Source organism: Pleurodeles waltl, chromosome 8, assembly GCF_031143425.1.
Source record: "Pleurodeles waltl isolate 20211129_DDA chromosome 8, aPleWal1.hap1.20221129, whole genome shotgun sequence".
In the NCBI taxonomy this organism is placed as follows: Eukaryota; Metazoa; Chordata; class Amphibia; order Caudata; family Salamandridae; genus Pleurodeles; species Pleurodeles waltl.
In genome coordinates, this window is record NC_090447.1 from 537,175,877 (window position 1) to 537,202,374 (window position 26,498).

Here is a 26,498-nt window from a genome sequence, read left to right on the forward strand (position 1 = left end):
ACGCAAATGCGGGCCAAAAAAATTCTAAATATGGGCCTAAGTGATTCTCAACCCATTCAACCTTGTGAGAGCAGCACGCCTTGGCCCATATTCATACTTTTTTTGCACCGCATTTGCGTCATTTGTTTTACGGAAAAGCAGCACAAAGTTACAAAATACAATCGAGGCCCATATATATACTTTTGTAGTGCCAAATTTGAGTCATTTTTTTATGCAAAAGCAGTACAAACTTACAAAATACAATTATATTTTCTAAGTTTGCACCGCTTTTGCGTAAAAAAATAACGCAAATGTGACTCTAAAAAAGAATACATATGGGCCTTAGTATCACCAGCTGTGGGCTTCTAAGCAAAAACCTAGGGCCCAAACAGTTGTTCCTCTACAAATTAAGCACTGGATATTTCCCACTTTCTATTCCTTTTCCAAGCTTTTTCTTGGGCAGAAGTAGGAAAAGCATAAAGGCTATGACAACACTATTCAGAGGATCACATTGAGGCATTTTGCTCTTCTGCGAAGCAGTTAGTGGCAACTGCTTCTTTCAAGTGTAGACACTCAGTCAACTAATGTCAAGTTAACATGGCCAACTGGGAACTTGAAGGCTGGTACAGAACATAAGTGTTTTGGAGGCATTGGCTATCTCTAATCCAGGAATTATGGCTCCAGTACTACTTTAAGAAAATTAGAAAGTTTCAAGTGTAAGTAGTGTGTCATTGTAAAAGGGAGACATTAGTAGATGTGGAAGGGAGTGGTGATGTACAAAGGGGTGTGGGATACGTGGGGTTGGACAGGTAAACTGGTGTTATGAGTAATCAAAATGAGATACATATATCCCTTGATACTGAACAGCAGCTAAGGCAAACATAAATACCATACTCCAGGTCATTTCTTTGTAATATCTCTGATGGGAGTGCACAACCTTCAGGGATTAGCTGCTGCACTCCCCCTACCAGTAGTCCTCCGATAGAGTGGAGCTACCTTCTATAGACAATCCACAAATTGAGCAGTTGATGTGTGCCTTTCAAAACTGCACACATTGGAAGCACACAATAGACAGTCCATCAAAATAATTCATGTTTTCTTTATTTTTATACACATTATTCCAACTGCACATTTCATTTCCTTTCAATTGGAACTTCTTCAGGGTTGTGATCAAAATGGAATGTACAAGAATAAACAGTTAAAAAAGATGATAAAAATATATATATTATTTTAGAAATTGCAGAAATTTGCAAAATCCTTGAACCTATAAGAACAAAATAACATAATTTTCTGTTCTGAGTGGTAAATGCCATTATAGATTCTAGAATCCATAACTATAATATTTGAGTCCAATAATTTATTTTGCACAGTTGGCATGACATAATGCAATAAACACACATGAAAACAAAATTGATGTAAATGTTATGTGCACTGTGAACACATACTAGTGCTTACATAATTGTCAAAATGTGGTTTGTTAGACTTTTCATCCTTGGCGTGGTCTCCCTTAACTTTTTGCCTTTGGTTCTCTGGTTGTTGATGTGTGCTGGACTCTGATTTTGCTGTTTTTGTTACTCTGGGCACCTTACCACTGCTAACCAGTGCTAAAGTGCAAGTGCTCCTTTACAAAATGTGTACGTAATTGGTTTATCCATGATTGGCATATTTGATTTATTAGTAAGTCCCTAGTACAGTGCACTAGAGGTGCCCAGGGCTTGTGAATCAAATGCTACTACTAGTAGGCCTGCAGCACTGGTTGTGCCACCCACATACTTTACTCTGTAATCATGCCTCAGACCTGCCACTGCAATGTCTGTGTGTGCAGTTTTAACTGTAAATTCGAATTGGCAATTGTACCCACATTCCAGGCCTAAACCTTCCCTTTTCTTACATGTAAGCACCCCTAAGGTAGGCCCTAGGTAGCCCCAAGAGCAGGGTGCAGTGTATGTTTAAGGTAGGACATATAGTAATGTGTTTTATATGTCCTGACAGTTAAATATTGCTAAATTCGTTTTTTACTGTTGCAAGGGCTGCCCTCTCATAGGTTAACATTGGGGCTACCTTTAAATATGATTAAAGTGTTGATTCCCTGTGTTTATAAAATTTGGATTTCTGGTAACCAGATTCATTGAAAGAGTTTATGATGTAAGGGAGTGTTGGATCAATGAGATTAGTTTTAGCTTTGGACATCAAAGCTTCGGATTTGAGTTTCAGAAATTGATAGAATTCAATATTTTCTACTTTGTAATGGGATTGTAGATTATTGAAAGTGAGGGGTGAGGTCTGTCTGCCAAGTTATTATACAATGAATTCCATTAGTGTTTCAAGATTTTCCAGTAGAGAGGAGAGCCTCCTTTCTGAAATGTTGGGGTCTACAAAATTGAGATGAAGTTGGATTGTTTTATTGGAACGTCTAAAAGGTTGTCTACCTGTAATATTGCATTGTTAGCATTTTTAAAAATGTATTTACACAGTTGTGAATGACTAATTTTAGTGGATAGTAGCATAACGGGATCCATGGCCTTTCAACCAATAGCCAGGTTGTAGTATAAGTTTCTGGTGAGGAAAACCAAAGGGTTCACTGTTTGGCCAGGAAGGCAGACTTATAATTTCTAAAGTAAGTTAGGTTAACACCACATAAATTGATTGGAAGATGAAGTTGTTTTAAATTATATCTTAAGTCATTTATTTTGCCAAATAAAGTTAACTACAAACATCATTTTTTTTATTGGAATCGTCTGGTAATGTGAGGGGAAACATGCTGATAAAGTAGTGAACTACTGGGGTGATCATCATCCTCATTGTCTCTATACGTTCCCACTAGGTAATGCATTTAGTATTCTAACCATCTAGAAGCTTTGTTACTTTCGTTAGTGTAAGTTTTGTCTTTAGGTGGAATAGTATCTATTGCTTCAGAGCCAAATTCCAGCCTAATTATTTCAAGTGGAGATTATGCCACACTTAATCTGTATCTCCAAGGTTATCCTTAGAACTTAATGCATTAAGACTTCTGACTTCTGATTTATCTTTAAAGCCTGACACTGAACCACAGTTGTCAATTGTGTAAACTACTTATTTGTCCTGCATAGTGTTTTTTATTTTACACCATCAGGATCAAAACCCAATACTCATTACTGTATCACACACACACACACACACACACACACACACAAAACAATATGGCCCTCATTACAACCCTGGCGGTCGGTGTTAAAGTGGCAGTAATTCCGCCAACAGTCCGGCGGTAAAAGAAATGGGATTTTGACCCTGGCGGTTCCCGACATCCAACACCACCACTTTAACACACCGACCTCCAGGGTGGTAACGGCCGCTGGGCTGGAGACTTCGATCTCCAGCCTGGCAGCCATCACATTCCCACCATCGGGATTAAGACCCAGCCTACCCCCATGGTTTTCGTTCCAAACTTACCGTCACGAAAACCATGGCGGTAGGCACTATCAGTGCCAGGTAATCCCTTCCCTGGCACTGATAGGGGTCTCCCAGACCCCTCACCCCCTCCCCAGAGTCCTCCCCCACCCTCCCCACCCGCTCCTGCCCCCGCACATATACACACACGCATCCATATACACACATGCACACACGCATACCCACCTCTACCCACACATGCACACATACATACCCACACACCACTACACACACCAACATAGCTTTTCACACACATGCATCCACAACACACAACACTCACAATCACTCATTCACGCATGCATCCAACGTGACTCACCACTGCATCCACGCATCCCAAAACATACACACATACCCCCCCAAATACACACAACACCCTCCACCCCCGCTCCAGTCGGAGAACCTGACTTACCTGCTTGCAGGGGGGTCCTCCTGCTGGAGACGGTCTGCAGCACTGCTGTCAGCAGCAGCGTCCACCAGCAAATCACCGCCAGGCTGTATCATTGCTCATGATACGGTTGGTGGTGTTTTGCTGGCGTGGCGGTGCTGCTGTCAGCAGCGCCGCCTTACCGCCATCTGCCGCCATGGCCGTCGGCGGTGTTCTGCCAGATTTCTGGCAGAATACCGTTGGCAGTCATAATACGCGTTGCCGGCTGGTAGCCACGGCGGTGGAATGTTGGCGGCCGTCGCTGTGGCGGTAGGCGGTCAATACCCCCAATGTTGTAATGTTGATTTCTAACTGATGTTCTGATAATTGCACCTACAAATAATCATTCTAATTCTTTGTTAACATGTTGAATTGTAAATGATATAAAGGTAAACTCAATCTAAGTAATGAAAAAACTCAAAACAAGAAACCTGTTTTTGGAGTGAACTGAAAACATTGACTACCTCCTAAATTCATAATCTAAACTTTCTTGACATTTTATCTGGTCCTGACGACAATAAAACAAATTGTAACCAGAACCTACAAGATTACAGAAATGTTTATGTGATATACCAGGACCACTAGATTCATCTGACTTGAGATTGACTGTCAACTGTCTTGCTGAAATAGAGTCAGACGATATACCTTTGGTCCATATTTTAAAATAACATTGGTATGGTCATAAGCTCTAAAACATCATAATGAAAAGTAAACTGGTGACAGGTCATGTGAGGAGCATAGCCAGAAGCATTAACTATTACAAATTATTTATGAAGCCCATACAGCTCACAGAGCTTTTGTTTCTCCCCAGTGAACAGGAATGACTACGGAGAATACTCCTGATGTATTTTTTTTTTAAATCCAAAAGATCTTGGTTCTGTCTCAATTTATCACTCACCAAAGTTATAACCAGAACAGGATAAATAAAAACAGACAAGCCCTCTAACCTGTACCCAGCATTTTATATATAAGTGATTACAAGCTGCTACTGTTCCTGTGATGCTGTTGAAGTTGCCTTACCTTATCAAACATTAGACAAAACATTTTTCTCTGTTCCAACTGAGCCAATTAAAAAAAATGAGAGGTATAAATCACATATTTATTTCATTGTTCATTAACAGGCTGAAATGCTCATATGCTTATAATTAACAGTTTGCGCAATAGCAATATTAGTATTTGCATTCCCCTACTATAAGACCTTGGCTAGCAGAAATCAGGAGGCATAGTTCTCTGTCTGCCTTATCTTCAGCTCACACTGTCACCCTATAATGCAGTAGAAACCGCCCTGCTGAAGCCAAGCCAAGCCTCCTACAAAATGTTCTTTAAGCCCTCGCCACTCTATGAACAAAATTATAATGTCCTAAGAGTGCTTGAAAATATCTCCCCTTCTCCTTCTTCCTAGCCTAAATGTCTCCAACAAACTTAACATTATCACATTTTTGTTTTGCAGCAAACATGTTTCCATCACTACAGAGACTTAATCCCCAAAAACGTTAGGGCCACTACTGGACCTACTGTCTTCTTTGATGCAAGCGGAACCCTGCCCACAACTTCCTGCACAACTTTCAGCAACTTTGGCTTCACTGCCCCCACATGATCTGAAGACCCATCTGCTGTCCTGGGGCTCTGAAATCCTAAGCTAAAACCATAATGTTATCCCTTACAAATGTAGTTTTGCATCATCTTGCTTATCGGACAACATCAACTTTGTCTTTACTGCCCCCACATGCTATTGAACTGAAAACCCATCTGCTAGTCCTAGCGCTCTGATATCCTAACCTAAAACCATCATGTTATCCCTTGCAGGTGTAGTTTTGCATCATCTTGCTTGTTGTAAAACAGTCACCAATAATGTAAAACATACCCCTTAACTGCATACAAGTATTTTCCTAATTAGCCTTGCTCTCATCTCCTATGGCTGGCTGGGACTGGCAAGCACCCCTTTGTTCTTCTTGTAGCCCTCCAACCTTGGTGAACAGTGGATGACTGGATACTTGTCACCACACTTACAGTGCTCATGTCTAAACCTGCAGCAATCCCTGTTGAAAAAACCTTAGTTAAAAACATGACCCCTTATAATATCTGACCTCTGCCTGCTCCACCAACCTCGATGTGGGTGACTCATACATGAAAAAGATAATAAACTGGGAGACAGCTTGTCATATAAATTGGCAATGCCAGCCTTGTGGGTACCATCTATTGTAACTGTAGGTCCATATCACACTCTCTGCTTTTCTTCAGCGTGCACTACCATAAAAGTCCAAAACTCTGTATTATTATGGATCCACAGTAATCCACCAAATGTTATCCACAAGTTCTCAGTCATATTGCCATATTGAAGAAGCACCACATCAACGTTTTTGATGCTAATCCTGCAAAGCGCCAGACTAGCATAAAAAATTCTGATGCTAGTCCCCTAACTACTGCCATGGTGCGCCGTATTTAAAATATGATGTACACATGGTTGCGTTGGAGGGGGCGCTAAGGGGCACAAGAAAAGTGGTGGAGCACTGTGTGCAGCGCCACTTTTTTCAAATATGCCCCATAGAGCAGTGCTTAATTTTTAAATAAAAAGGTGCCGATGCCCAAAGCCCTCCTCTTAAACATGCGGCTGCTGCAATGAAATGTGAGAACATGTAATTCAGAGGCAGCGTAATCCTGAAGCCATCTCGGGCCTCTTCAATCCATTTACAGGCACTCGCTGCCACTTCAGCTCAATCTTGCGGATTTCTGATTTTTCCCACTGTGACTCTTTTTTCGTTTTCTCTTCCTCCGTCTTTCGCATATGTGTCTTTTTCTCACAGTAAATGCTTGAGGCAGAAAAATAAGCACTGGCCCTCAAAAATAAGTGCTGGTGCTCCGCACTGGAAACAAATTAAGCACTTCCATAAGGGCATATTTAAGAGCCCCTAGTGCCATTCTAACCCCACAATATTGTCATTTCTTTACACTAATGTGGCGTTAGAAGGCCAAAAACGTTGTGCCATATTTACAAAGAGGCGCAATGCATGCATTGCTCAACTTTGTAACCCTTTGCCCTACAATTTGCCTCGCCAGGCATAATGTATGCACAGGGGGCATCCTCCTGTTAGGGGGCAAAAAAATGACCAAAGAAATCTGTCAGATTTCTTTGCGTCATTTTTTTCCGGCACTTTTAATGCCTGCTCAGATCAGGCATTAAAAGGAGGCTTCCATTGGTTACAATGGGCCTCCAGGTGCTTTGCAAGATTATCGTCAACATTTTTGACACTAATTCTGCAAGTTGATGCAAGTCCCCTAGGTAGGGCCATGATGCGCCGTATTTTATATATGATGCACACATGGTGGTGTTAGGGGGGGCGCTAAGGGGTGCAAGAAAAGTGGCGCTGCACTTTGTGCAGCGCCACTTTTCCTAAATATGCCCCATAGTTCTGTTTTTTTGCAGCAGGCATATTAACCCTCTATGCTACTTTATGTTGAATCAAAGCTGCCACTAGGCAAAGCTCCCATCTCTCTCTCTAGCAGGAACATTAATCACAAGAGGTATCTTGACATTTTAATTGTTTCTTGACGGCTAAACGCACAAGGAACATTTCAGCAGGTGCTTTTAAATCGCAAGTTTCGGAAGTTATTGCTAAACACAGCGCCCCCTGAGGTCAGCGCCCGGTGCGGTTGCACCGCTCGCACCACCCAAAAGACGGCCCTGTCAAGCCTGCATATGTTTGGATTCCACCTCATGCCTCTTTATTCAATACATGCCAACATTTTAATACACTAATTAGGGAGATTTTGGAAAAGTTTTGGGGAACTTTATTTCCCACAATGAAGTACATTGAAGTAAAGGCAATTTTAGGAAGGAGAATGCTAAAATAAAATAATTGTTGGCTTAACAAATTAGGACGCTCCCTCTTCAATCGGTTCCGTACCATTTATGTTACTTCATCCCAAAAACTCCCTGCCCCTTTACCTCACTCTAGCAGGTTTCCGCTTTCTCCATTTGTCACGTTTTCCCATTATTTCTCCCTACTCCTTTCCCCTCGTGTTTTTTCTCTCTCCTGCTTTGAGTCAAAGTCTGATCTAAAACATTTGCCAGTCGAACCATGGCTAACTTCTGGCTCAAATTAAGCACTGGCGAAATTTCACATTTCCTTAATAAACTTTAGAATGAAGGGGTGGTTTGGGGGTAATTGTCTATTATATTTGCAGCTTCAGCTCGCTCAGTTTCTTTCCGCGAGTTGAGACACTTCCCACAGACAGTTGAAGCTTATCCCCCTCTTTCTCACCACTCTACACTCTTCGCTAAGTCATTTAACAATAAATTACAACACTGTGGCTGATTTAATGCAAAGATAATGCTGTTGTTCTCATAAACATGGTCTCATCCCATGTAGGAAGTGCGACGTGTGATGTTTCCAAGAACAGGCTCGCTGATGGAAGGCGCAGTCTGGCGATGGGCATGGGTCTAATGCCAGAGCGCCAACTGCCTGCAAATGGCTGTGTTGCTCCTGCCTCTCTGGGTGTGGTGATTAACGCCCTGCTGGTTGCAGCTGTAGGTCTGTACGCAGCTTCTGAGTCGGGTAATGCGCGGGGAGTACATGATCTCTGGGTCCTCAAGGCTATTTATTGCGCATGAAACAATCCGAAGCAAACATTTTCTCTTGGAGATCACACAAGGGATGTATTTCTGAACACACGGCTCACGTCTTCCCAACGAATTCCCTGGCAAAACAAAACAGACTTCTAGATTCACTTCAAGAAATGTATTGATTCCAACTGCGGAGGCGTCTCTCTCGAGCTGTGGTGGGAAGTGTTGGACTCTGTGCCCAATGCATTTCATGCCAGGCACGAGGCAGAGCCTGCTTAGCCAGGATTGATGAGCGAGAACATTTGTCAGTTTACCCATTTCAGGCAGGTGCATTTTTAACTAGGATTAATAAACATATGTCTGCTGGCAGCTTCTGCGTGAAGTAGTGTTTTGTAATGGAGAGGGAAGATTTACTTCTTGGACAGCTGGTGCCTTTTCTGTCAGCAAATCCTTTAGGGGAGACACATTAACGCGATCAGGAGGTGTGAAAATGTACAGAATTTTCCTCTGCTGACATTGTGTTTTTTATTCTTTGTGCTCTGGAATTTGCAGACTCCTAATCAGGCCTGAATCTTCATTATTCTCTCAGCCCCACACTTTTCAGTAATAATGTACTACAGTTTGTTTGCTCTAATCAAAAAAGAAGTGTGACCGTGTGTCAGGGAAAAATACCAACAAGATGAATCACGAAAAGATACACGCGTTGTTAAGACCAGTAAAATAAATAGGAATAGAACGATGGCAAGACGAGGTTGGATAAAAATAGTGTAGTGTAAGAAAAGCGAATGAACTTGCATACCTTTAATATTTTGCATGGCAACCATTTCATGGGAATCACTAGAATACTCCTGGTCATCCAAAGCTGCAAATATGGCCTGGACATGCTGATATTATTCATTTTTAACGTGAATATGTTAGACACGCCGCTGATGCGTTCCGTTCAAAAACAGACCAACAGTGCCACCATGTGGTAAATTGTCTAGTGTTGAGAATTAAGTGCCGGTGCAGAGCACCAGCAAACACTGACTCAAATGAAGCACTGATGAATAGAAGTCCCTAACCACTCTTGTACAGTACGCTGCCAAGAGGTTTAATTTCACTGTCATTGAATATGAACGGATACTGAATATTATCATCACACTTTGATCTATATTATTTAATATATGAACTTATTCCTACAGGTGCTCTCCTCCTTTTTGTGACCTCAGACCACGATGGCATGATTTTAGGGTTACAGGGCACATTAAAGATGCTTTACTCATTTATTCATTAAGCTTTTATTATGGCATCAGGGTGGCTAGGAGGCCATTAGCTCAAACTCTAGAAGACAAGCCCTGCCTTCCACGCTTCTGTGTTTGATAAAATCAGTACCTAAAATGGGTAACAGTAACATTTGTAACTTCCAGTGCCTAGAAATGACAGAAACGCACTTTTTAACACTACACAAAACAATAAAAGCAATTTATTATTTTATTGAATCAGAAATTATTTTTAGATTGCACCTCCACCAACCTCTTCCCTAACAAAAATGATTTTTTTATAGCTGTGTCCTTATTTCTTGGTACAGTGCAGAGAAATCAATGTGTGTGTGAATTTTACTTAATTTGCTTTTGCATAATTATGCAACATTTCTGAAAAATTACACTAAATTAAGAATAATTAAGTGAAATGCAAATCCATCATTAAGCGCTATATTTTAGCGTGAAATGCATTGTTGCATCAATTTTTTATGTGAAAACACATTTTGCCCTAATCAAATAGCACTGAAAACAAAATTGTTGCAAACAGCTATCACCTTTATTTTAGTTGTTCATGTTGTCCTCATGACCCAGTGCCTCATTTTGCCACAAATGGCAGCATAATGAAGCAGCGTGCCATAATAGTATTATTTAGGGAAATTGTACCTAATAAGCATATTGTGAAATTCCCCAAATCACACAAATTACGCCTTTGTAATTAAAATTTTACCCAGGTCCACGAAGAGGCTTTTTTTCTATTCTTTAACGAAGATGGAAAAGCATGTTTCTACTTCCACTCAGAATCAGTAATTGCCCGTGAAAGGCAAGTGGCAAAGTTAGTAAAGAAAAACAAACATAAACACAGAAATATGTCACCATACCTTATCCATCATGCAATAGTTTGTGCAACTAATCATGTCCAAATTTAAGACAGTCTGTCTCATACAATAAACTGGTACAATACAAAACACTTAGGGCCTGCTATGCACAGATTACATTGTCAAAAAGTGTTTGCAGACTGCACACCTACTTTTTGGGAATGTATTCTTATCTTTCAAACTGATGTATGTACACGTAGGTTGGTTCGCACAATGCCTAATCACAGAGGGGTGCAGAATGAGCAGCCAAGTTAACATTCATTAGGCAGTTCTAAATCTGGGACACCATGTGCTTTCCCACAATCACATGGTGGTGGCTTGCAAAGGTCAGCAAACCACCATGTCTGTGACTTTGTTTAAATAAAGATAACTTATTTTGTGATGCAGCCCGCTTTCCTTAACTGCATTTATACTTACAGGTAACAGGGCTGTGTTTTAAAAAAAGTTTTTTTTTTTTTTAAATTTCACTGACAGTTGTCAGTGTTCCTATGTACCACTGCCCACTCTCCCTGAAATATTTTTCAACACAACAGTCACAAAAGGGGAGGTGTGCCCACTGTGAATCAGTTATCACCCTAGCTTGAGGGTCAGTAACTGATCAAATCAATGATTTGCAACCAGAGTTATGATTGCAACCCATTGATGCATCAGGGTATGAATCTAAATTTTGAAGTGAATATCACAACATTGCCCCTTACAAATAGCAATTTGTAATCCATTTGTAAGCCCACTTACAGATTCAAAAACACTTTTTTCAAAGTGTTAAGGGTGAATAGTGAATACAAAAATGCTTTTTAACAGTTGTAGACCCTCCTTTGTTGCAGTTAAAAAGTTTTGTACATTAGGTCCCAAAGTGTTCTTATGGCACTCAACAAAGGGACCCAAATATCCCCACAAGTGTCAGCAAAGTCCCCTTAGAAAGTCCTTCAAAACAGAGGACCATTAACCTATACATGCAAAGCCAGGGCCATATTTATATCTATTTCATGCAGGGCAATGACACAAGACATCTCTCTGCTCTGCATGAAAGGAAGAGGGCAGGAATGTGCTATATCTACAAAGATATAGCGCATTTCCCCCCCCCCTGCAGCTTTCTCACCGTGAATTGTTGCAGCCGCCTGCCATCTCCCATGTTGAGAAAATCTCGCAGGGTGGCCTCCTAGCATCTGAAAACTGTGCTAGGGGATGCCAATTCTCATTCGGGCGGTGGCGATTGAAAGCATGAGAAAAAACTCCAGCACACAGCAGCCTGCTGAGTTTGACTGGGAATCCACACTACAAGCATAATACAGAGTCATCAAAATTCCATGAACTCACCCAGCGGAGTAGAATTCATTTCTCACCCCTACTTAAAACTCAGTAGAGTGTCATTTATCAGCTTTTGAAGATATTTAAAACAGAGACGGATGTGTGTGTGTATTTGACTGCATGTATATGTAAAAATCTCAAGTGAAATCTGACAAACATCTCAGCATACCCGACTTAAAGCACTTGTACCCAACTATTTACTATAGAATGCATTTATGAAGAGGTGTAAAACCCGCCAAAACCTAAACCCCTGCCTTCAGTTACAATGGAGCTCAAACTACGAGCAGCAGTAGGAAAAACGCAGTGCACAGGCAAAAACACAATAAATATGCCTGTTCAAACCAGAGAATTTAGATTGATGTGGATTGACTGGCTACGGCACATAAAAACTATAAATCCAAGGTGCAACATTAAGTGTGTGCACAGAAAAGCTGAATTAGAGAAGGACTGCCCCAAGGGCAGCTGATGATGAAGAGGGCATTACAGGTAAGAAGAACATAGAAGAGGAAATGGACAGAAATAGTGAGGGCTCCCTGAGAGAAAAAGGGGCAAACAGCTAAAAAACTAAACATCCACACAGTAATGCAAACTCAGATGAACCCAAGTGTGACTCAAGAACACTTCATTCGTCCCTCAGGACTCTTAGGGGCATTTTTATCAATCATTCATGCAGCGCAACACAGCAAGCCACCTTGATGCACTGTGCTGCATGAAAAAGAAATGGAACCATACATGGGTTTACACATCTAACCCTAAATAGCCTGGGCATCAAACTAATGTAAAACAAATAGAGTAAGCAATCTGGGGACTGATAAACAAAAATTTCACTGAGGTGAAAACTTGAATTAATCAGCGGTATATAGAAGATATAAATCATCAAACACCTTTATTTTACAAGTTCTATATACAAGCTCAAAACCCGGTACTCTAGTTACTTATATTCGAAAACACCATGAGTTTGCACTTTACAAAAAACATGCAAATACATAGACACCACAACATAATTCAAATCATACATAACCAAAATATAAAAAGGCATATCTGCTGCCTTCCATTCTCTTGTGTATATGTGGCTTAGGCAATTCTTTAAGAAAAAAAAGTTCACAGAGGTCGTCAGAATTACATTACACACTGCCCTCTTGACTATGGGCCTCCTCATGACCAAAGAAGAAATGCAAAAATGCCTATGACAATATGGGGCATATTTATACTTTTTGATGCAAAACTGCACTATAGCAGTTTTGCATCAGAAAGTTTAGCATCGGCTTGTGTCATTCCTGAGTGCCAGCCTGGTGCCCTATTTATGGAATGGCACATGCCGGTGCAAAGGGTGGGGTAGCGTGAAAAAAATGGTGCTAGCCAGGTGGGGGTGGCGGTATGGAAGAAGGGGGTTTTGCACCCAAAATTACATTAGGCTGGTTAGAGGCAAAAAAAATGCCTCTAACCAGCCTAGCGTCATTTTCTGATGCAAAACCATCCATACCACAAGCTCCTGTCTTAGAAAAGACAGGAGTCAGGCCCACCACCCCAATGGCCAGCTCAGGGGACCAGTGTCCCCTGGGCATGGCCACTGCACCCTGTGCCAGGCAGGGGGCCCCAAGTTGTGCCCCAATAGCACTTTATTAAGAAAAAAATACTTACCTATACTTACCCTACTTACCTGGGTTCCCCATCCTCCGGTGTCCCTCTGGTGTGGGTAAGGGTGTTCCTGAGGCTTGAGGAGGGCACCTGTGGACCCATTCCATGGTTTTTAACCACAGAAATGGGTCCACAGGTCCCCCAACATCTGCTTTGACCCAGCTTTGCACCATTATTTAGCCCCTTCTCCCACCTGGGCATCATTTTAGCATGGGGTGATAAATATGGGGCTCTGGGGTTAGCACCAATTTTCAAATGGGAATGCCTACCTTGCATCTCATTGACGCAAGGTAGGTTCATACATCTAAAAAATGGTGCAAACTCCAATATTTTGATGCTGGACGTGTCTAACGTCAAAATATAAATATGGAATCATTTTTGCACCGAATTTGCATTAAAAAAATGACACAAATTCGGCACAAATGGAGTAATGCCCCTAAGTAGCCAGGAAAAGTGAAGTTGAGATAAGCCTCTGTGCTCTTAAACCTTTCTTGGATAGGTAAATATCACACTGAAATGCCTTTGCATTGCTGAACCAAAGCCAACCACAACTCCACAAACTAAAGATCTGTCAATCCTTCCACCCCCGAACAGGATTCAGGATCCAAACAAAAGAAATGATTGGCTTTCTCAAGTAACAGAGCCTCATAGATCCAAATGGAGAGTACTCAAAATGCCTCGTGTGTGAGGTCAGCATTTTAATGGAAAATGCCGGAATGTGCCATATTTAACATTAAATGGAACATTTCTGTTTTTTCCTTGCAGTGGTGCAATTTTGTCTCCCTAGACTCAACTTATGCACCCATGCATCATGTTGCAATGGTGCCTGCGCTGTGGGCAGGATTGTGTTTGGGCAGGAAGGGACATCTTCTTGTATGAAAACAATCTTTGCTGCATCTTCCTCTTTCTACATGTGCCTCAGAATGTAGCACACATACAAAGAGGGAAAATGAGGTAAAATAAAGATGTTTCTTGTCGTTCCACTTCCCCTAGTGAGGTGTAGCATTTTGACACATTCCCAGGTTTACCACTTATGGTAAATCTGGAAATGCACCAATATCCATGGGTGGATGCATGGGAACACCCACGTTCCACCAATGGTATGCCTCCCTGGGGCAGAGTAATGCAAGGCGGCGATTTGTGCTGCCTTGAGTTTCTCCAGATTTATCAAGCCATGCAGGGCCACGCCTTCACAAAATCCAAATTGTGAAGGTGGGGTTCAGAAAACTATGCATATGTATAAACTCCTGATTAAGGGGGTCAACTTTTCAAGGCTACCGAGTGAGATGATGTTAGCATCCCCAAATCCCAAGACACATCAACCGTGTTCCAAAGGAGAGCTAGATCTTCTGTTTCAGAAGTCCACTGCAACCAGGGACCTCTCAAAGTGTGCCAAAAAGAAAACCTAAAGGGTGAAACTTTCAACCAGAGTTGAACTGCTTTCAGCAGCCAAAATCTACAAGAGAAAGTAAACAGAATTACATATGTTCCAGTGGATTGTATAAATCCAGTGGGACTAGTAAATCCCTTTACTGACCACAACAGAATAAAGGGGCAACTTGGAATGTGGGCCAGTATGTGCTAATGCATTTCTGGTGTTAGCACAGAATGTTAGCCTACCTTTTCTGCTCTACTGCAGGGCTCATCTGCAAAAGCTAAAATAAATGTTCATGAAAATATGCTTGTAAATGCAATGCTTTGCCTCCCATTTGGGTAAAGGAAATCCTGTGAACCTGGTTAAGTGTTTGGCCAGCTATATTTCCATTCACTACCAAGGACGTACATGAACATCTGGCATTCATTGTATTCCCTTTTTTGTTTTCTATTGTCAGCTGAGTTCATTAAGAAGAAAGCTCCAGCAGAACGTCTACCAGTGCTCATCTCTGCTGGCAAAATTGTTGCCACTATTATTACACCCTAGAAATGTAATGTCAAACTGGGATTACAATGTCTGTATCAACAAGTTTAGTCTCCCTAACATGTCCGAGCTGTTCTAGACAAGTTGCCAAAACCTTACATCCCTTGCAGTGAAAGTCTAACTTCTTTCCATTGGCAGTATCTCACAGAGGCATCTGTGCCAGATGTAAAGGATGGCTAGTCACTCTAGATTAGAGTCAGCCACAATTTCTGTCAGAGTTTCCACTGCACCTTGGTGGATTAGATGATGGAGATGAACAAATTAGAGTGGATTATTTATTTCCCAGTTTCAGAACTCAAAGTCAGCAACTATCCTGCTAACAAGAGTGTACAGGTAAATCTGCTATTATCGGTTAATTTATTGTTACCCTCATACAACTGCCAGTTTTCTTTCTTTCTATGTTTTGCTCACTTTTCCTAACTGATATGAAATGTTTTCTGATCTCTGTTCTGCACAGCAACTCATTACATGCATATTTCAGCTTTCTTCAATTGAACACAATGGCCCTCATTACGAGTGACCTGATAAATAGGCTGGGTTTTCCCCACCCCCAAAGTTACCAATACTAGGCGTACTGGTAAATCCAGGGGTGGGGAAAATCTGGCCCATTGCAAGTAGGACAATTAGGGTCCACTCAGAAATAAGGAATTAAAGAAGCAGTAGATAATTTCGGGTCTTATTCCCCTGCTAATTCCTAATTTTAGGATAGACTTTCACCCTGATATTTTGGCTGTTTTTAGCTGACAAATTGTCTAGGTGAAAAAGATCTGTGGGTGTCTTGGCAGATCTCATAATCCCAATTGGGCCAGTAGTTACTGTTACCTACCCCATCTGAATTAAGAGGCTATTTGTAATAATGGCAAATGTCTTCAAAAGAGTGAAGTGTGACTACAGTGTTCTGGTTTGTATGACAGGAATGAAAGTCTTGCTTAACTTTCATATTACTCCTGTCAATCCAACTCTTCACTTTTCTGTATTACGTTCTGCAGAACTCAAAAAGTGAGGAGGAAGATCCGATGTGTTTAGGGAGGTTGTTCTTTTTCTTGAGAGTTATATAGGAAAATGAGCAACCCCCTGTTTTGCTTTTGCAAATACGGGGAGTGTGTGTGAGTGAGATTGAGGCAGAGCATGGACTTCTGGTGGGTTGCTGAAAGTGAATGCAGCTGTTCAGGTATTCTGGTCCTGTTTTGTGTAGGGCTTTGTATACGTGTGTGAGAAGTTTGAATTGGCTTTGCTTGTGAATAAGACCCAGTGAAGCTTCCTGAGTTGCAGTGTGAAGTGAGTCAGGTGTGAGAGGTCAAATATGAGCCCTGCAGTGGTGTTCTAGATGCTCTGGAGTCTGAGTTGGAGTTGTTTGGAGATTCCGGTTTAGAGACTATTGTCGCAGTCCAGCCTGCTGGTGATGAGTGCTTGCCTGACGGTTCAACCAGTTGGAGATTTTTTCACAGCATCCATAGAAAGTGGAAGCAGGGAGTGTACACTTCGTTGACTTGAGAGCAAAACCAACTAATATGGCATTAAATGCAGTACTACAAGTCCCATAGTACCTCATGTTTATCAAGAAAAAGTTGGAACAACAGAAGATAGCTCAGAATTCTGCTTAGAAAAGATGAAGGAGGAAATGCACGCTGAGGTATATTTCAGACAAGACATGCATAAAGAAGATGAAATCTTATCTCACTTAGAGCAGTGGTTCCCAACATTTTGACTTCTGTGTACCCCCATGTTATCATTACTGGAACACATGGACTTCCATTGAATCATTATTGGATTCTGGAGACCCCCCTCTGAGTCATGGGGACACACTCTGAGTTATTACTGGAAGATGGGGGCCCAGCCTTATACATTGTTGATGACTTGAACTGCAAAACAATATACAAAAATGCAGAAACAAGCATTCCATCAAACACATACACAAATGACAACACATTTTATTTAATTTGCAAACAAGTAAAATAAAAAAAATAAAACATTTTAATAGGAAGGTTGGAGCTTTTCTAAATTCAATTGATGTACACATCATCCATTCTGTAGTCTGTTTGATGCAGCTGCACTGCTCCCACAAATCAATTTGAGGATACTAATTTAATTTTTATCCTCCAATTTCAGTTTCTTTGACATTTACAGTACGTTTTAAAATTCTCCATCGTACATCTAGCTACTTTATTCATATATACTTTATTAATCTGTTAATATTAATTAATTTACTAAGCACTCATAGATCCCCTGAGAAGCCTTCGCAGACCGACTGGGTTCTCGGACCACGGGTTGGGAACCACAGACTTAAAAGATATGAAAGTCAAGCAAAATGGTTACTGTCAGGCAACATATACCTCGAGCTTACTATCTGCCGCAATGATTAACAAGGTGATATAAATGAAGTATAAAAATGTGAAACGTAGTTTCAGCAAGCACACAGTATATGTAAAGGAGTATGGAACTAAGGGCCAGATGTAGGAACGTTTTTGCAAGTCGCAAACAGCGAATTTCGCTGTTTGCACGTGCAAAAACCACATTGCGATGCCCAATCCCCATTTTGCGAGTTGGTAACCTGGTTACTGACTCGCAAAACAGGACTGTGAGTCGCAATTAGGAAGGGGTGTTCCCCTTCCTAATTGTGAGTCGCGGCGCGATGCTGCATTGCTTTGTCACCTCAAACGCGGTCGCAAAGCAATTGCAGTTACCACCAGTGACCAGTGACCACCACCTGCTCTGAACAAATGAAACTAAAATGTTTCATTTTTTCATTTTGTAATGCATACCGTTTTCCTTTTAGGAAAACGGGCTGCATTACAAAAAAAAAACTGCTTTATTTAAAAGCAGTCACAGACATGGTGGTCTGCTGTCTCCAGCAGGCCACCATTCCTCTGAGTGCTGCGAGTCGCAAGGGGTCGCAAATTGTGACCCACCTCATTAATATTAATGAGGCGGGCCTTTGCGACCCCCTTGCGAGTCGCAGATGGTGTCAGGGACACCATCCTGCATCCTGAATTGCGAGTCGCAAATTGCGAGTCTCTCTGACTCGCAATTTGCGAGTCGCAATTCAGGAAGTTCGTACATCTGGCCCTAAATGATACTCAAAGCGTTCCTCTGTTGTAAATAGCGAAAAATGGAAAGGGTCAGAGAGTTTGTAATGACAGGCTGAGCTAATTTTATATTACCACCGCAGAAAACAGCACCTTCCTATGTGCCTTTGATAGCAGAATTTGTTTTGGCACAATAGGCCTTCTTGTATTTAGGTTGAGCTTAGCCGGCACTTGCACCGTCTCGAGACGTGTAGTATCTACTCTGTGAGCTTACAGACTGCCTCTTTCTTGCTATTTGTTTGTTAACGTCTCCTCCAAAAATCCTTATTTCCAAGTGGTTAATGTTTGTTTTTTTGTACTTCCCTTTTGTTTTTTATTCACGCCTATGGAGCAGCATCCCAGTACTTGTCAACTTCCACTTATCCTGTTTTAGTGTCTGCCTCAGGGACTCTTTTTAAATTTTAAATTGGGAAACTACATTTCTGAGGAGTGTTTGGTGTTTTGACTAAATCTCATTCATCTCTTTCTTCCCCACTCCCTAGCCAGTCCATGCTGATATCTTCTCTTACCCTACCCTGCTCATTGATGTTGCCAATTAGCTCGTTAGCAGCCTTTCGAATTGCCTCTTTTAATCATCACTTTCAGAAGACCCAGCAGTATCAATGTTCAGTACAAGCCTCCTGGGAGTTTGCTTGAAGCTCTGTTGTTTGCCTCACCTAGTCCACATCTTATCGGCTGCAGTGGCCATTCTGGTGCCAAACTCAGAGCGTGACATCCAGTACAACTTCTTGCCATTTCATATCTGGGCTATGCCATGTTCATTTAATTTGTAATCGAGCATCCACAGCGCTACATTTAATTCCAGTCCATAGGAATATGGAAGCAGCCCAGCTCCTTGCCTGTGTTGTTTTCGTATCCACCCCCCCACCCAACTCCATTGTTGCTTTCACACTTGTCTACCAACCCTTCCCTGTGTTATCTCTATGCTCACCGCCCACCCCTTTGTTTTTATTCTCTGGGCAGAGTTCAGCCTCTCACCCACAGCAGAAACAGTCCTACTGCAGTCCAAACATTCTCTGTCCAGACCTCCTGGGACTTTGCTCCAGGCTCTCCTGTCTGCCTCAACCGGTCCGCAGTTTGTCACAACGCTGTTGGAGTGAGGAATGCTGCTTCTGCTCATGCCCCTCCACATATCACCCCTGCCCCCGGTGCAGTATGGTTCTGCAAAAATCAATTGTCAAAGCTAATAGGTCCCGAAGGCAAGACCTATGAGCTATGCCAATGTGTGTTCTTTTTAATTAGGAGGGTTTTTGAGGACCACTACTTTTCTTGGCACAGTAATTCTGCTGTGGCTCATCGCTTGAAAGTGAGATAGTTGTTTCTAACTGGGCACAACATATCTGTAATGGACAAATAAAAGTTTTTTTTACAAACTCTCAATGTACAGTAGCTTCAAACTGTGAAGTATAAAATTATTTCTTGAGGTCACGTCTAAAGCTATCTCTTATATGTTTCTGATGAGTTTCTGGGCTCACTCAAGTAGGGCGTTTTTCCTCTGTTTTACAGTCTCAAAGGCAATATCAGTAACATAGCCTCTGAAGTTATTTTTGTTAGGAAATTGCCAAATAATGAGCAGGGTTTTGTGAAGAGGTGAACTAATATTCAAAAGGGAACGGCGCACTAACTAGAAGTTGGATCACTTTTAGGAAGTGGGTCTCATGCAACAGGGCACACCTAAGTTGCAACATCACAGTTTCTCAGGTTTGTGTTTAAAAAAAGACCACTGTTAGTTATAATTTCGTGAAAATATATTCCAAATACATTACCTCACCATTCTGCCGCTGAATGATTTTGTCCCATTTGCTCCACTTCTGCTTCATTCAAGAAGCTCCTGAATTTCTCATAAACCCTTTAATTGGAGTAACGTTGATGGGCAGCACTCCCGAAAATTGCTCCAGTGGCACTGGAATGTACAGAACCACTGTTTACACTAACAACTTTACTCAAAGGAGAAATGTCCTTGCTAAAAAAAAAAAAGAACTAGCATTGTTTAAAGCACACATTATATCTGCTTTATACAGCGAAAATCTTGGGCAAGCGATGGTTAGACAAAGTGACCGCCCACCTCCTTTGTTCTGCCACTTTTAACAAGTGACTCGGTGAATGCCTTGGCGGAGTAATGTAGAAAAAACTAGATTGTAAATGCAAGGTACAAATACACTGTCTCACTGTTAAACTATGTAAATAAGAAAAACAAAATATTGTCTGCATTTGCAATGCATGAAAGTGGTAATTGCAGGAAACAAAATGAAAAGCTGTTAGTAAGTAGTCAACTGGAAACAACAAAGCAATGCTCATAAGAATACAAATTGTCGATGATTTCACTGAACTGTCTCCAAGGTAAAGCCGTCCATACTGGTGTGCAGCATGCAAAAGGATTTTGAAGAAATACTGCACACTCCTGAATCGTTTCGTAGGACCATGGTACAGTAATATAATTTCACAAAAATAGTAGTGACATCAGAAGCTGTTTAGATCTAATGACATCACACAACCTCTTCTAGGGCCAGGGGCTATATAACATTCTCAAACAAAATGAATTCTTCGGACATCACCAAGTTAATAAGCGGTAAATCCAGCAGGCATTAACAACCAGATATTGAAAGCACAAAGAAAGGTAAAGGCGCACTTACTTTTAAAACAACAGGTGCTCGAATGTTCAACTAATTAGGATTACAAAATGGTGCACATAGTTTCCTAGTCGCATCCTGACATTTAAAAAAAAAACGATGGGGCTGATTTATGAGCCCCTAGCGTCTCCTTGCTCCACATTAGCGTAATTTATTTTCAGTAATGTAGCCCAATGAGGCCAAAATTGCCATGCCAAATGTGTGCATTGGCCCACTTTGTAACCCTTTGCGCTACATTATGCCTGCACCAGGCATAATGTATGCAAAGGGGGCATTCCCCTATTAGGGGGGCCGACAAAATGATGCAAAGACATCTAAAATATTTCTTTGCGTCATTTATTTCAACACTTTTAACGCATGCTCAGAGTAGGCGTTAAGAGGAGGCATGCCATTGTTTTCAATGGGCCTCAGTGGGCTTCTCAGGATTAGTGTTCACATTTTTTACGATAATCCTGCAAAGCCTGAACAAGCGTAAAACATTTTGACGCTAGTTCCCCCAACTACCGCCATGGTGCACCATATCTTAGATTCAGCATTTACACGGTGGCATGAGGGGGCCACTGAGGGGTGCAAGGAAAGTGGCACTGCACTGGGTGCAGCTCCACTTTTCTTAAATCAGGACCTATGTTTCAATGCAAGATAATTTCGTTTTTAAACTAACCACACTAAACATGGAAACCCATAGATACTAAGGCCCATATTTATACTTTTTTTGCAACGCATTTGCGTCAATTTGTGACGCAAAAGCGGTGCTAACTTACGAAATACGATTGTATTTTTTATGTTTGCACCGCTTTTGCGTCAAAAAGTGACGCAACTGCGGCGCAAGAAAAAGTATAAATACAGACCTAAGATTGAAAAGGGTTAAGAATGATGTGTAGGTTAGAGTCAGGACTATGGTAAGAAGGAGGGTTAGAGTCCAAGTAAGAAACACACTCTTACAAGGGTAAGGGATAGGATGAAGATTCTGGCTAGAGTGATGCATTGTCATTTTACGTCATGTTAAGTCATTATGCTTTACTGCCTTATGTTATGAAGTGTAATGTAGAATATGTCAACCAGTTACGTGACCCCTAGCACTTTTCCTTGTAGATGTATGTGTGTGCTGGTGTAGGGTTTTCTGCAGAGAGGCTATCTGTGCAGCTATTCAGAGACCAACCATGCTCAATATATTAGGAGTGGATTTGTGATGAATGTTGACTTTTACTTTTAGTGGCTTTCCCATAAAGTGTGATCATTGCAATTTGCTGGTCGAATCCAATTCAAGATGTGGTGTTCTTAGGTTGCTTCTGCAAAGCATATTACACTGGGAGTGCTGATCATTTGACCCTCTCTCAATCCATGTTACCTGTATCAATTATTGTATCTACTTGGGATTATGGCAGAGCTAATGCTGTACAAGTAGAGCTGTAGTCATCTAAGTGAAGGGCTTGTGTGAATGGATGAGTGGGGGTAGTGGGGTGATTATATTGTGATTTACCTGGACTGTTTGCAAAGATTCTAATGCCAAAGTACTCATTTAGTGATTTACATAGTCAGGAGTAAGATCAAGGTTATTGTTAAGCTGTGAGTTAGGATGAGGTCAGTTAATGAGCTACTGACAAGGTTAGGGTCAGGGTTATGTTTAAGTTAGTGAAAGGTTTAGGCCCATATTTATACTTTTTGACGCTAAACTGCGCTAACGCAGTTTAGCGTCAAAAAGTTTTGCGCCGTCTAACGCCATTCTGAAGCGCCAAGCGGGCGCCGTATTTATGGAATGGCGTTAGACGGCGCAATCAGACCGGCGCTGCCTGGTTTGCGTGGGAAAAAACCACGTAGACCAGACAGCGCCGGCGTAGGGGGAAAATGGCGCATGGGCGTCTTAAAATGGGGCAAGTCAGGTTACGTCGAAAAAATCGTCTTAACCCGACTTGCGCCATTTTTTAACGACGCCCATCCCCCATCAACATGACTCCTATCATTGTAAAGATAGGAGTCATGCCCCCTTGCCCAATGGCCATGCCCAGGGGACTTCTGTCCCCTGGGCATGGTCATTGGGCATAGTGGCATGTAGGGGGGCACAAATAAGGCCCCCCTATGCCACCAAAAAAAAATATAAAAAATAAAAAATTATACTTACCTGAACTTACCTGAATGTCCCTGGGGTGGGTCCCTCCATCCTTGGGGGTCCTCCTGGGGTGGGCAAGGGTGGCAGGGGGGGTCCCTGGGGGCATGGGAGGGCACCTGTGGGCTCATTTTGAGCCCACAGGCCCCTTAACGCCTGCCCTGAGCAGGCGTTAAAAAGTGGCGCAAATGCGCCGTTTTTAGCCACGCCAACTCCCGGGCGTCTCTTTTGCCCGGGAGTATAAATACCACGTAAAGGCCTGGGAGTCATTTTTTAGACGGGAACGCCTCCCTTGCATATCATTAACGCAAGGAAGGGGTTCACGCTAAAAAATGACGCACATTCCGGGAACTTTGGCGCTATTCGCCTCTAACGCCATAGTATAAATATGGCGTTAGTTGGCGTTAGTTTTGCGTCGAAATTGCGTCAAAAAAAACGACGCAATTTCGGCGCAAACGGAGTATAAATATGGCCCTTAATGTTAGAATTGGTGTTATGGCGGCAGTTATGCTGCAAGACACTAAAAAAACTGCTTTGCGAAAAAAGAGGAATTCTTTGCACATCATCACTGTGTTTCAATTAAATACTGTAACCTATCATTGGCTAATGAGATATCCATCCATTGTATATAAAAATCCGAATTTTATGTTGAAATAGTTCGCCATGAAATAATTGCAGCACGCTTTTATTTAGGTACAATGTACCGAAATAAAAATTAAAGATCCTTGGGAAAAGAAGCACAAGTTTACAATAGCTACAGGTCTAAGTATGCTTCAATTACTGGTCCTGCGTGTATACGAGAAGTTTTTATTGTTCCTTTTAGCATCCCTATTTTTATGATCTCTGCATTTCTATGAATAACAAAAGTAGTTACTTGTGTCTATGACATATTGTGTTAAACCTTTGCCCATGAGGGGGCCTTTTGGTGCAGTATGAGAAGACTGAATGAGTTGAAAACCAAACGAAATCACTGCTGGAGCATGATGGTTTTTATGAATATCAAGTGGTGCAGCACGGGTGGCTGAGCATTTCATTTCTGAAAAAGCTTGAGACAAATCATCTATCTTCAATTTTACTTTTACCAAAACTGTGCATTAATAAGCAATAGCAGTCAATCGACAAACTATTCCTTCTGGCACAATGTCTATTAGCTTATTAAAGTGAACAATTGATGTATTGTTATCGAGTGCCTTATGTACCAGATTAAGGAATGTAAATAATAACAGTACACATCAAACATTTTCTATAGCATTAGAATGCTAACAGCACAAACCCAAAGCAATGTAGTTGGCTAAGTGTTGAAACCTCAGCAGCACATACATATCACACCATTCAGAATATATTTGCATGTGCACATCTTACCCACATAATTGATAATAATGGAAAAATAGGACGGCTGACTCTTTTGTCACACATATCCATACACGTAACACGCTACAAAAAATCAGTGAGAGGTTTGGAGTCCATTATCCAATACAAACCATTTCAATCCAAGACATTGGACAGACTTGGAAGAGGGTGGAAATCACCTCATAAACAATATTAATATTTTTCAGCACTATTACTGCACCTTAGGTGATGGACCTTTGAGATGTTTAATGAGACAAATAGATGTTGCAATCAAAACCTTCATAAATTTCAATTTTAGAAGGACATTTCTATTAGGAGTCAATACTAAGAGTTTTGTAGAAGATTTAGGGCCTCATTAAGAGATTGGCGGTCCCACCACAGACCGCCAAACTCGCAGGGAGGACACCACTGCCCTATTACAATGTTCCCACTGCTTAGCATTGTAATAGAGCATTCCCAATGGTCAGACTGGTAGGAACAGTGCTATGAGATAGCAAAGCAGACAGTGCACATTCTGATAGTGCTTTGTAGGATGGGGGCCCCATGGCCCTCAGCACACCCTCACAGCCAGCCTTTCCACTATGGTCAGACCGCCATAGAAAGGATGGCGGTGAGGAGAGTTGTAATCAGCCATGTGGCACTGAGTTCAGTGCCACCCTGGCTGAGTACAACTCTGACCACCATCATGCCATCGGGAACCATGTTCCCGGTGGGGAAAGGTGGTCCTTTGGCAGGTCTCCCCACCAGGTTTGTAATTGGACAGACCGTTTGCCTGGAGTGCAGGAGACCGACCATCAACGCGAGTGTGGCAGTCCTCAGACCGCCGCACTCATAATGAGGCCCTAAGCATTTTATTTTCAGTTTTTTTTCTTAGTTTCTCATCTTTATTGACAGAATCAAAAATCATTTATCAAGGGTAACAGAACAATGCATAAAGCACATTCCATATTATTTGATATCCTGATCTAATCTAGAGGATAGTTTTATAGAAGAAGGCAAATCATTTAGCTATAGGAAGCCATAAAGTGTTCATAAATCAAAGATGTGAAAGCATTTAGGAAACTCAGTAGAGCTTTAGAGTAAAACAACGTTCAGGCAAAAAGTCTTGGATTGATTCTAAGTGTCAAAAATAAAGCAGCTCAAAGTGAGTCTGAGTAGTATCTCAGACAGTGTCTGCAAGAGAACAGAGTATCCGAATGGAGGACTGAATCGCTGCTAAGAAGCCTTCTGAAAAAAGAAAAAGCTCCCTACTTGGCAAAAATCTCAAAATGTTTCCCACACTACTCTCGGAACAGGCTTTTATATGACTCAATTTTGTAACTTGTATCTTCTTTCTTTATCTCTACCACTTGCTCAGCCAATCAAAAGCAATGACTTCATGAGAACAGGATGGTTTCCATTGGCTAATCATTCTAGCAAAACAGCTAAGAAACCTTTTAATTCAATTTGTTTTAACATTGCAACTAAACTATCTACTGAATGTCAGTTCTCAGCCGCTAAATTAATAGGAGAGAAAATGTTCATGATTAATGTAATGCATTTTCAAAACATCATCTCCTCTTTCATGCACTCCTTTCTATCCATTATGACATTGTTAACATTTCTATTCAATAAATGAACATATGAACAGGTGAAGGTCAAAAGAATTATACATTTCACAGCATGGTTTATTGGTAATGTTGCTACAAAAATTATTACAGTTATACATAATACATTTTGACCTTGGTTAATAACGACAAATCATAAAAAATATGTGATCAATTTAGCATTCTTTAGTTAAAGACTACAGTTATTGCTCCTTCGTGTTTTCAGCTACTGGACTGTACAGAAACAAAAAGAATAAATGCATTTAATTCTCGTTTTCAGGACTACATACATTTCTACACATTTAGGGCCTGATTACGACCTCGGCGGAGGGGATTACTCCATCCACAATGTGACAGATATCCCACCTC

The 26,498-nt window shown here is 41.4% G+C and overlaps 1 protein-coding gene across 1 annotated transcript in view; it reads left to right on the forward strand.

The window, feature by feature from the left end:
* The first annotated feature begins 576 nt into the window (after window positions 1-576).
* Window positions 577-26,498, forward strand: part of LOC138249536 (heparan-sulfate 6-O-sulfotransferase 3-like) — a 64,904-nt gene continuing 38,982 nt past the window's right edge. The window contains exon 1 of the mRNA XM_069203486.1: window positions 577-602. Coding sequence (XP_069059587.1) covers window positions 577-602 — 26 coding nt within the window. The remainder of the gene's footprint in view (window positions 603-26,498) is intronic.